General features: G+C 43.9%; 1 protein-coding gene across 2 annotated transcripts in view; it reads right to left on the reverse strand.

The window, feature by feature from the left end:
- The window catches only part of SLC20A2 (solute carrier family 20 member 2), a 54,911-nt gene that overhangs the window by 10,466 nt on the left and 32,059 nt on the right, over window positions 1-12,386 (reverse strand). For both annotated transcript variants that reach the window (XM_084516609.1, XM_084516610.1), the window contains exons 5-8: window positions 12,059-12,155; window positions 9,985-10,101; window positions 9,091-9,294; window positions 7,077-7,665 (exon numbers count right to left, since the gene is read on the reverse strand). In XM_084516609.1, the coding sequence (XP_084372735.1) occupies window positions 7,077-7,665; window positions 9,091-9,294; window positions 9,985-10,101; window positions 12,059-12,155 (1,007 nt within the window). The remainder of the gene's footprint in view (window positions 1-7,076; window positions 7,666-9,090; window positions 9,295-9,984; window positions 10,102-12,058; window positions 12,156-12,386) is intronic.

Below are 12,386 nucleotides of genomic sequence, written 5' to 3' on the forward strand. Positions count from 1 at the left end.
TTATTGGGGGCAGAGGGGGTAGTAAGTTGCTACAGACTGTGTGATGATCACACTTTGATTCTTTGCTACCTGAAACTCAGATTGTGTTTTTGCCCCTTTTTTTTTTGGTTGATTGAAAGAAGCTCAGCACACACATCACCACTGACTCAAACTGAAGTACAAGCAAAATAACTGAGAAATCTATATTAAACTTCCAGTATTACACATACAGTTACAAATTCCCCAGTCATTCAAGTATTTTCCAAAACAGGATTTCCCAAATGACAACAAGCTGCCCTCTGAACTTTCCACTGGGAAAATACGTGGGCTGATATTTCCATCTTTACTGCAGTCACGCCTGGAGACATCACACAACCAAGTTAGGGTGCAGAGAAGGTATACGTGTATGAACCAACAGGAAAAAATACATCCTCATCTCTAGTGATACCAGATTATAAAGGCTCTTGCTTTTATCCTGGTTCCTACAACCTACAGTTTTGAAATATTGTGTACACCATAGCTCCATAACAGTGTGACACAGCTATGGCCCATAAAGTACAAGCTTTGGGCGTGTTATGAGTCATGAAGTCTACATATTTCTTCCTGTAGCTCATTGCTGTGTGTTGTAACTGATGGCCCTGAAACTGTAACTCTCTGCACATTGCAGGAGAGAGCAGATTGCATTTTACCAGGGCACAGGAATGCACATTTCTGCCATTCCCACCTCTTGGACAGACAGGGTTGGCAAAGCTACCCAGGAAGAAACGCCTCTTCCAAATGGTACTGAACTGCACCACCGGCAGGGATGAGCCATTCCCAAAAATGCCTGTGTAGCAAGGAGAAAGCCCCTCGTTTCCTTCTGCTCTTCTCCTGCTAGCCTGCAAGGCAAGAAAGTGATGGCACAGTTCAGGTGGCACCTACCTGAGCACTTCAGGACACAAGATTCACATCTACTGAGGAGACTGGCTGCACCTGCAGGACGGACTGCTATTAAAAACTGAAGAAATCAGATTTCAGGCTGCTCTTGGTAATCATAATGGACAGATAAGCTTCCTAAATATGCTAAGTGATCTTGAATACAGCTCTCAGGCAGGAAAGAAGAAATATTCATTTTGTAATCTGGCCTTATTATAGTTCCCATAGACCCCTTATTCAGCCAGGAGACCGAATCCCACTAAGCTCTCTGCGTGCAGTGAGGTACTGACAATGTTCTGGCCCTTTCTTCCTTTCATCCCCTTGCATTTACTCTGGGAAGAAAGGAGAAGGTGAGTCCCAGTGCAGCTGGTGTGCTCTGACCCATAACTCCAGTTAAGCCTGTAGGAAGGTGAAGAGAGAAGTTTCCTTTCACTGTATTCTGGGCAAACAGGTATTTTCTAGTTTCACTTTCATTGCTTCGAATATCAATGTCTTCCCTATCTGGTAGCAATTCAGCTTCTAAAACACTGAAAGAATATCTAGAAATATATAAATACTAAATATTTTTACTCTAGGTCTGAAACAGTTTTAATTCCATCTTCAATAACATAATCTGAACTGTCTGGACAATACAAGAGTTGTTCTTCGTCAAGCCTGAGCCTGTGCTGGTAAAGTCCTGGCAGCCACCTCTAGCATTGCTGGCCAATTCCAGCATGGACAACCTGCCCAAGATGCCAGAGGGATGCCCGGCTGGCTAACCAGTGCCTTGTGCTGGAGCTGCCCGGGGTTAGCCATACATTTTCCCAGTTGCTTGGATGTGCTGTGGGGCAAAAGCACCATTTGCTCCCAGCTTTCTCATTCCTGACCCCATAGCAAAGCACAGGAGATGCTTATGGGGCTGTCGATTCTCTCCAGCATTGCCAAAGCAGCCTGACAAACTCCCCTGGCTTTCAGGAACAGCTTAATTCAGGCTTTGGTACGCAGCGTGGGCCCTACAGCTTCGGTGGCTCTCCCACTGCCCGCACCTATACAGTAACTCTGTAGGCTGCTGTGGCTGTGGCACCGAGCTGTGGATCATCGGGATTCCTGCTGAACAAACCTGTATTTACAGAAAACAAGCTCAGTCCAGCTCAGCCATAGGTGCATATAATCCCCGATGACCAACAAAGCCCAGCCTCTCTGGAAAGCTGGCTCTGAACAAGCGTTTAGGAAGCTGGCAGCTCTCCCCCTGTCACGCTCCTGGCCCGGGGCTTTTATTTTCCATCCTGCCCTTTTTATTCTCCCGTTGCCCTTGCGATGACCTGACGTGCTCCCTTTGTGCTTGGGTGCTGAGCCAGTGCGACCTGCTCGCTTGGCGCCGCTGATTAAATCCAACAACAACATTTTTTCAGAGGTTCTGTCCCAACACATTTCGTTGGGATTTTAAATTCTTTAGATTTCATTCAGCCCATGTGCACCGGAGTGTCACAAGGCTCCGGGCCCAGCTCGCTTGGTCCCAGCCTTGGAAGGGCTCCAGCATCCTCCGCCCGGAGCTGCCGAGGGCTGCAGCAGGCGGGCAGAAGGGGATGGTCTGAACAAAGCAGTCACCCAAATAAGGAGCTTCCACGGCTCCCTCTTTCTTCTAACACACAACTGCCCCGGCCTGCATCCCCGTCGCTGTCAGCTCAAACACCAGCCACCCACATCGGTGCCCACAGCAAAGATTGCTGGTATCGCCTCGATGCTGAAAGGCATCTCTGAAGGGACTGAGGTCTAGTTAACCTCGTGCTGAGTTCTGAAGTCAAAGTCAAAATCCTAATTTAACTCTCCCTAGTCCAGAGAAAAGGTCTGGGCAGTGAAACAAGGGAAATTCCCATGTGATTCTTTCCCACTAATGTGCTATCCAGACTATCTGAGGCACTTCTGCTCCATCAAGAGTTTCAGAGCTGCATCATGGCTCAGTCCATGCCATACACTACTGTCTTGTGTTCCAGACCTGTTCCAGACCTAATCAAACATTTAACTACATGCAGCTTGAAATTGTTCTGTTAGGTTTTAATTTTTCTCTCTCTGCTCCTCTGATCTGCTCCTGTCCCTTCCAGGCATAGCAGCAAACAGCCTGATGGAAAATAAAGAGAACACGTGGGAGGAAAGACAGCTCTGGGACACGGAAGGAAAATGGAGGAGACGAGTCCAAAAAAAAAGATGTGGATGAAGTAGGTGTTGCCCTGAATGTATGAGTGAGGAGCTTAAAACCAAATGCGGAGGAAAGCTGGATTTTAATGACATGATTCAAGGATGAGAAAGAATAGGGAAGCAGCAGCAGCACTTAAAATGAACAGAAGGAAGGGGAACAAGGGAGGGAGAGGAAAAAATAGCAGTGCTCGGTGGAAGACGTATTGCCAACGATGGCTTTCTCACTGAAATGTGGACAGAAAGATGTGCTATTAGCTAGGTCCTGCTGCATTATTTTTAAGATTGTAAATTGCTTCCTGAGCTCTGCAGATCTTTATGTGACATGCTGAGGAACTGAAAGCCCACTAAGAAGTGTTTTGCTCTGCTAGACACAGACTGGCAAAATGTCTGTGTTACATCACCCACAGCATAGATACCTGAAGACCCTGAGCGTTGTATCAACTCAGCCTTTTTATCACACAGAGGGGTCTTTAGTTTCTAATGTTTAGCTGGAACTAAGTACAATTGTAGGAATGGGTCCCTTTGCAAACCAGGATCAGATCTCATACCCATGGCTGTCCTCTTGCATTTCTAGCAGCTGACAAAATTAAGCTAACTTGTTTTTTCAGTTTTGCACTTACATGAATTCAGCTTAAAAGAGATCTTGGAATAAAAAGCATTTAATAAAAACATATGCTTGCTTGCAAGTTTGGTAAGATCACACTGACTGAAGTAGAGATCTGGAAAACACAAAATAATACGAATTTTCAGGAAAGGATATTGCCAAGGCAACAAGCCAGTCCAAATGGAGAATTCTGGGGAAACTAGGCTATTGATGCAACAAATCATACTGCACAGAGTCTAAACCTTGTCTTTCACTGCTCCCAGCTCCTACCAATGACCAAAAGTTGGGGTTGTTCAGCCTGGAGAAGAGAAGGCTCCAGGGGAACCTTACAGCAACCTGCAAGTGCCTAAAGGAGGCTACAGGATAGCTGGGGAGGGACTGTGTTAGGGGGTATACTGACAGAACGAAGAGAAATGGCTTTAAACTAAAATAGGGTAGGTTTAAATTTTATAGAAGGAAGAAATTTTTCACTCAGAGGGTAGTGAGGCACTGGCACAGGCTGCTCAGAGAAGCTTCGGATGCCCCATCCCTGCAGGTGCTCAAGGCCAGGTTTGATGGGGCTTTGGGCAATCTGGTCTGGTGGGAGGTGTCCCTGCCGGTGGCAGAGGGGTTGGAACCAGACAGTCTTTAAGGTCCCTTCCAACCCAAACTATCCTATGATAACTCCAAATTTGATTTCTGAACAGACTACATCCTTACAGATCACTTCAAACAATCTCTACTACCCTTGTCTGTGACAGAAAAGGCAAGTGATGCTTGCATGAATATGTCAGACCTCAAGGAATATCTGTAGACATCATCTAGAGGGTATAAAAGAGTGGCAGGGGCACTTACTGCTGTAGGCTGCAATCTTTCTGCAATGGTTTTCCCTCAGAAAAGGAACAAAGGAAATCCATTTGTTTGCTATGCAAGTTAGAAGCTCTGCAGGACTACCTGACACAAGCGAAATCTCTGCATAACCAAGTGCTGCCTCCTTGGCATGACGTGCTGAACGTGTTTGGATTTCCAGTGGGATTTTGGCAGGGTCTCTCAGCCAAGGCCCTTCAGGAAATTAAGCTGCCGTGGGATGAAAGGCAGGCAGTCTCAAAAAGGCAACCTGGAAGAGAGGCAGAAAGCGCAGCAAGAGCAGGACAGCTCCCTTATAGGCATCAGTTAAACAGACTGGGATTCCTCCTCACGGGCAAAGAAATAAACAAAAAAAAAAAAAAAGGGGGGGGGGGGAGCTCAGAAAGCAATGGGACAAAGTCCTGGGATAAAAAGCCATCAAAATAGAGCTGTAGACAGGAAGCTCTGGAACATACATCCCCTTGGCCATAGATGCTGGGAGGAAGAGTACATGAGAAGAAATATTGGTGCTGTTTGTCCTTCTCCATACATTTTTTCCCCTTGGCACCTGCTGCTGGTCACCACCGGAGCTTGGGTACCAGCCTCCCTGGGTCTTTGCTCTTGCCCAGTATGCTCAGAGCAGAAGTCCTGGCCATCAGAGAACATCCAAGAGAAAAGAAAGTCACAATGGTGTCCTCTGATCCAGAGGGAAGACATAACTGTGTGAGGGCATCTTGGACTCCTTCTGGGAGCCAGATCCCTGTAATGAAGTGAGTAATAACAAGAGCGAGGACAAGAAGGCTCTTCAGAAAGCATTATTCTGAATTCCCAGGACACTGTCTGGATGGGAAGGGCAGAAACATGTTTTTAAGTGTATTTGAGATGAGCCGTGAGTTAAATTGGGTGGCTGACAACAGCGAGGAGCAATAACCATTCTCGCTGTGTGGGATGGTGTTTGCCCAGATGCCTAAGGAGGACTATGAAAGCTATGAATGCTGTAAAGCCCCTCTGCAAATGCTGAAACCGACACCAGCAGCACACAGCTAAAACTGCAAGAGTTCAGCAAGAAGGAGGCTCAGCACAGCCCAAGCTAACCCGAAAAGATTGCTGCTTCTACAAGGAGCTCCTCTGAGCACACCACCACAGGGGGACTTCAGTATGGGACTAAAGTGGATCAGTGCAGGCTTGGGAAGAGGCAATCCAGCCCAGTCCTAAAGGAAAAGAAATATGCCATTTTTCCAGAGGAAAAACACACAAACCAGCCTTCAGCCACGTGCCACCAAGAGGGCTGGGAGCAATGCAGCTGTGTAGATGAAATGATGTTGAAAGCAGGTGAGCAATGTGAGCGCAGACAAGGAAGGCAAAAAAATGCTCCATCCTGAGCCTACTTCCTCGGTCCTTTGATCAAAAGTCCTATACATCACTGAATTAAAAAAAAAAAAAAAAAAAAAAGAGGGAAACAGGTGAACAGGTGGTCAAATGAGTGGAATGTATGGGTGTTTCTCCAACAGGGCATGGCCAGGCAATGGAGGGCAAAGAGGTGCAGATAAACATTTCTAAGACCAGCTCCAAGATTTTATCAGCTGATTCAATACAAGCATGAGGAAAGACTCTCAGAGGACAATCCTTTTCCCATATTACTGGGAAACGATGTTAATGCCACAGGGTTTAAGGACAGACACACTTAAGCCAAATGGTTGAGGGATGAACTCACCGGCTTCCTTTGTCATAAAAAAGAGTTATTCAGCAGTGACAGCAGCTGTGGATAAAACTCCTGCCAGGAGATGGGAATCTTAACTGAGTAGATTTGCCATAGCCCATGTCCTCTCTCTGCATGGGCCACAAGAACATACCCAGACTTACTAAGGGTTATCTCCCCTTTTTTTTTTTGGTAAGAGAGCTGTGGCAGCTGGAGAGGTTGTATGTGCAGTTTATAAATTTCAAAATAACTCCAAGGCTTGTTAGATTTTTTGGGCTATGTAGTGATACACCACCTCATATTGTCCTCGACCCTGCTTGTGGCTGGAAAACTCAAAGCAAAAGCTTCAGCAAAGGGAGCTTTATAAAAGCTGGAGCAATCCAAATGAAGACATTCTTCACACACCTCTTCTTGCCATGCAATGTGATGAGAGAGAAAATTCATCTAATGATAAAAATAGCCTAAACCTCTCATTTGCTGATAGTCTCCAATCTTGCAGTTAAAATAAGCTGTGAACTCTGCAGGGCAGGGACCATCTTGTTTGTTTTCACAGTGGTCAGCATGCCAGGGCACCGATCCCTGGGGGACTCTCAGTGCTTGAAAGCTTGCCACAATTAAACCAGAATTAAACTAATTACTCCACAATAACTTAGCAGAGAACAGGAAAGATGGTACCATTGAGAAGAAAATAAACCATCAACTGAGCAGCCGAACTCCTGAGAAGAACTGGGGACATCAGTGTAACAAGCTTTGCAAGACACAGCACTAATTATCATCTACCTGTACAAGTTTTCTGACTGGCCACATGCCCAAGCTGTCAAACCTTGCTCCAAGATGTAAATTATAAAATCGCTGGTTTGTGAGATCTCACCCTCTTACCTGACATCATTCCCTCCATGGGCAAAGGATCCAAAACAGGCTGTTAAGATCTGGAGGAAGTGGAAAAGTAGATGGACCTGAGACGTGTCCTTCTCTTCCTTGTCCTCTTCCACAGGATCTTCTGGGGGCCGGTTAGGATCTGCAAGCTCAGAGGCCAATTTCATTTCCACTCCACCTTCTTCAGCCTCGATCTCTGCCTCAGCCACTGCATTGCAATAGCTGGAGTAGCTGTCATAGCGAACTCGTTTCTTAGAGTAGGACACTGTGTCTCCCACTAACTTCTCACTGTCCTCCGGAGTGGATGGATCTGCTGCCTTGAAGGAGGAATGCACAGGCATGCCACAAATAGCAGCTGTGTAACAGGTATAGCTGTTGTTGCGTCGTAACAGTTTGTAGTTGTTTTCTTGAGCAGGCCTCTCATCAGTGGCCCTGTCCAGGTGCATTTTGTGTAGCAAGTCTTTGTATAAACCTGAGTCCTTGTGCACAGTGTGATAGACGTGACCGTCGCTCCTCACCTGGCCGTCGAAGCTGAAGGTGCCATTGGAGACTGGTGATTTCACAGAGGTGTGCGTCATAGAAAAGGCCCTTCCTAAAAAAGGCAGAGATTTAGAGTTGTTACTGCTCTCAAGTGCAACTTGGAAGCTCTCTCCCACTTCACAGGACATTAAAATAAGTGTAAATGACTAAAACAGCAGCCATCCTAGGGTACAGGACAAATAAGATTAATTTGCAATACACACTTTAAATAATAGAAAAGTCAATCCACCATGAAATAAATTCTCCCATTGAAAGATGGGAGTACACCAAAAGCACAAAAATAGTTTTGTTCCAGCACTGGGTCTCCCACAGACATGCAGGAGGACCTGCAGCAAGTCACAGAGAACCAGCTACTCCAAGGTGATATTGGAAGCCTAAATCCTCAGTTCTTTGGAAAATTCACTTCTGTAAAAATTCTGGATTTGTAAAATAAGCTCTTCTTTTTCTCAGATTTCGTCTGCTTTGGATATACCTACTAAGTATGTCAGAAAAGGTAGTCTTACTGCAATTTGATACTGAATATGAGGTCACTTTTCAAATGCACATTTAAGAGACATTTGCACAACTTAAAAATAATTTTAAAAACAGAAAACAAAAAAGCTCACATTCTGCAAAAGTATTTCCTCGGCTATTCAAGTGCCTTACATGTTTTATTTCTACGAGCATGGTTATTCCCACTGTATACATTTAACATCACTGAATGTTGTAGAATCTGTACCACAGCTAAGCTGGTATTTCTGAAGAAACTCTCTTCACTTCCTGACTCCCCACATTTCCACTGTGCAACATTCACAACCGTTTTAGCTGGTTTTGAAGTGGAAGCACGCACTCAAAGAGCTTCCCGTCATGACTGATTTGATTTTGTGAGAATCAAATATTTACTAAACAAATGATGGGGTTGGGTTGTGTAGATGTCAGTAAGTGCTACCAGAGTCAACAGACTGCAAGTGGGTGGCAGGGGGGTGATCCTGCCACACAGAACAGAAAGAACTTTATGCACGCTAGCATACTTCTCATGAATATATTTTCAGAAAACAATGCATGAGATTTTTCTAGTGGACATGCTCCAAATGGTCATACATTTGTCAACTAAAACCCAAATCTTTTCATCTCCTGTGGGAACATGCTGGTAATCTTTGTGGCTGAATTTAACCTTCATACATCAGCTGTTTGTGTTCTCTATATTTTTCCATTGCTTAAAAGGACAGAAGTCCCATTAAGAATATCAAGTAAAGCAGAAAGGAAAGTCATTTCTGCTTTCGGCTGTTTATAAAATGCACATTCAGACAAAAAAAATGTAATTGTTTACAAGTCCTGTCTAGAAAATGTCACCTGTAAATAAGAATATTTCTCAACAAGTGGATTAAAGCTGGAAATTCCAAACACCAACTCACCGTTTACTACAGACCTACTTGCTGCAAGAAACCCTATCAAAACAAGGGGAAGATAAACCCTCTGTGTTGTCTTAGTTTCTTACCATATGGTACACGTGGATGGTTTCCATTCGCAATAGTATCTGATGCCCCGGCAGCTTCTGTTGCTGAGCCAGTAAGGGGAATTGAGCTCTCATCAGATGTTTTGGCACCAGGAAGCTCTTTAAAGACTGGTGTTTCTTCATCTTGAATTTTATCAAGACTTTCATCTGATATCCTTGATAGTGCAGCATCTTTCTTTAACCGGCCTAAGGAAACAACAGGACTGTAATTTTAAACCCAACCTCTCTGTCTCACTGCTTATGTTTCCAGTGTTTGCATCAGTGGCGTAGATCCATGTGGATACAATAGCTTGGCTTTGTTTCATACACGTTTTTTATTTATTTATAACACTTAACTTCACTAAATTCATCTGAGAAAATGCTAGAGCATCCTATAACTTCACCGACATAGGTGCCTGAAGTAAAACACCAAGCTACTCGTTTATTAATTAAATCTGAAAATTTTCTCTGCGTTTTTAACCCCATGTTTGCTGAAAATAGCAAAGCAAACAAGCAAAACACTGCTAGGCTAAAAGCTGCAATCAGATCAGCTTACTGTAAAGTTTAAGAAGTCACTTGAAGATAATCGTTCTGCCAGGTTTCTCTGTTCAACATTTCTTTAACAAAATATAAAACAGATTATATTCCAGGATTTATTTTCCTGTTTCTGCAAGACTGTGGAAGATGTAAACACTGCAATGGATTGCCTAAAGAGGTTTTGAATTTCTTCCACTGCAGGTTTTTAGGAGCAGGTTACACAAACACATGAGGAACAGCTTCAGCACACCCTGCCTGTGGGTGGGGACTGAATTAGATGACCTCTCAAGGGCACTTCAGTTCCAAAATGAAATGTTCCACCATTCGACATCACCCGCGTTTCATCACACAGCTACTTACTTTCTATTTTTCTCTTCATCCAGGGACACACAAAAATCCAAACTAAGACAGCAAATACTAAGGATACGCCGATTGATATCAGAGCAATGGCCCACATTGGCAATATCAGTCCTAGTACTGTGAAGACACAAATAAAACCCAAACAAACTGTGAATTAGCATCACTTAGTTATCTCAAGCAATGGAAAAGCAGTCACGCAGAAGACCATGTTCACCGTCTACTCAAACCCAACATGAATGAGCTGCTCATTTTTAACATATATGTTAGAAACAGCAAGTAGTCAAAAGGCCCAGGCCTCCAGGTCTCTGTGACCCCACTGTAACCTCATTTCCAAAACATCCACACCAGGGCTGCTAAAACAAGTTTGTCAGGACTGTATATACTAATGCATGTTAAACTGCGTTGCCCATTAGGGTAAGTATTTTCCCGACCTTTGCTCTGGTCAATAAATCCTGCTGCTTAGCTTAATCTGAGCCATTATCTGCTTATGATAATAGCTTAATGTAGCACTTCAGAGCTGAGGTTTCAGCCCTGCTATGCACAACCGTGCAACTTGTGCTCCTCTAAGCATTGCCTGTCTTCTGTTCACCCAGCACATTTCCTTGCTCTTGTTCAATTAAATAGTGTGATCAGTCCCTAGATGAAGAAAGAGTTTGGACTCTGACTTTTCAGACCTGCTTGTGTGTGCCTATCTTGAAATCCATGTGGTTGATTCATACTTGTTTGTAAACGTTGCCTGAACAGAAGCCTTGGAAGGTAAACATATATTGTAAACATATATTTCCTGTGTATCAGAGACCCACCTTCTCATTCACGCTCTTTAGAGACTGCTAAGCTGAAACAAAAGGGACATTAAGATTCTTATTTCTTTTATTTTGCTTAATGAGTCACTGCAGACTGCCTGACCTACTTCTGCAGTACAATTAGTCAGGAAATGTTGGCTATACAGCTGATTTACTGTGAAACATCTTGGATACCTAACCAATGAGGATATTGACTTAAGAAAAAATCACAGCTGAGTTATGCTTCCTTTAAAGAGGGATCTTTGCAAGCTCTTCATTCATTTCAGTGATGTTATGCTATCAAGCAGAGTCCACAGAATGCATTTATTTAGTTTGTCAGGTTTTAGAGAAAATGGATTTCTATTCAAAAAAGGTCTCTTTCTAAACCTATTTTTTAATTCAGGAGTCTCCCTTCACTTGCATGATCATTCATGGCTCTGGGCAATAATCTCATCTAAAGATAACATTAAATGACCAGACTCTTCAGTAAGGTAGTTGAGAGCATTGAACATCTTTTATTTTTCTGAACTCTCTTACTGCAAGTGTATGTTTAAACACATGCTGCTTAAATAAAGTAAAACACACAAATATAAATATATAAATGGAAGTATAAGTATATAAATATAAATGCACATAAAAATATACAAATGTGCAAAAATATAAATACAAATAAAGTTAGAGTCACAAAAATGATGCATCATTTCCTTCTACTTAGTCGCAATGAAAAAACACAGCACCCAAGAGAGAAGATGCATTAAATGCAGAAACAAGCTTGGGGCTTCTTATCATTGAAGGGAAATAAAGAAGTAAATTTAGTTAATAGGAGCTGTGCCAGATTTGCCAGAACAGTGACTCTGTTGATTTCAGTGGAGTTACAGCATTAGATGTAGTGCATACAGCCTCGCTGACCGCTCTGTACCTTCCCTCCTTTCTGTATGTATCTGCAATACCATTGAGAGCAAAAATGCAGCTATTTAAATTCAGATACATGAAGCCAAACTGGGAGCTCAGTATTTCCCTTTTCCTCTAAAGAGGAATTTTTTCCTAGCTGTGCCTTGCCCCCCTAAACAGAGTGATCAAGAGGGAGTAACAAAAACTCATGCATGAATGGAAGCACATGCAAATAAATGGCTTACTCTTGCCCTCATTAACTCCTAACAAAGAAAAGAGCTGTGCAGCACTCACAGCTATGTGACAGCACGCCGGTGGAGCATCGTTACACAAAACTAACACAACACCGTGGCTGCAGGAAGCCTCCCTGCTAGGCCTCCCACGGCAGACAGCTCACTCACCTGGTGCCCCTGTGTACATGATGGAAAACACGTTAATAGCGATGGTAGCAGCATAGAACACTGGAAGTGCGCGGAGACCATTGGGCACGGGGTCTTCCTGCAGAGAAACCAGGAAAAAAAGGGAAACATTAGCTGGGTTTTCCACCAGATTAGTGTCAGCATGAGCCAACGTGAGGAAAACACATGCTCCCAAGCCAGTGCCAGGCAGGTGAAACCTTCAGAACAATGCTGAGGGAAGGATGTTGACCCGTGTGGTTACACCTGAACCCCCAACGCTGGTCTTGGCCAGCACCAGCAGTCTGGGGAAGCTCAACACTGGTCATGGGCA

Source organism: Aythya ferina (assembly GCF_964211825.1).
Source record: "Aythya ferina genome assembly, chromosome: 4".
Lineage (NCBI taxonomy): Eukaryota > Metazoa > Chordata > Aves > Anseriformes > Anatidae > Aythya > Aythya ferina.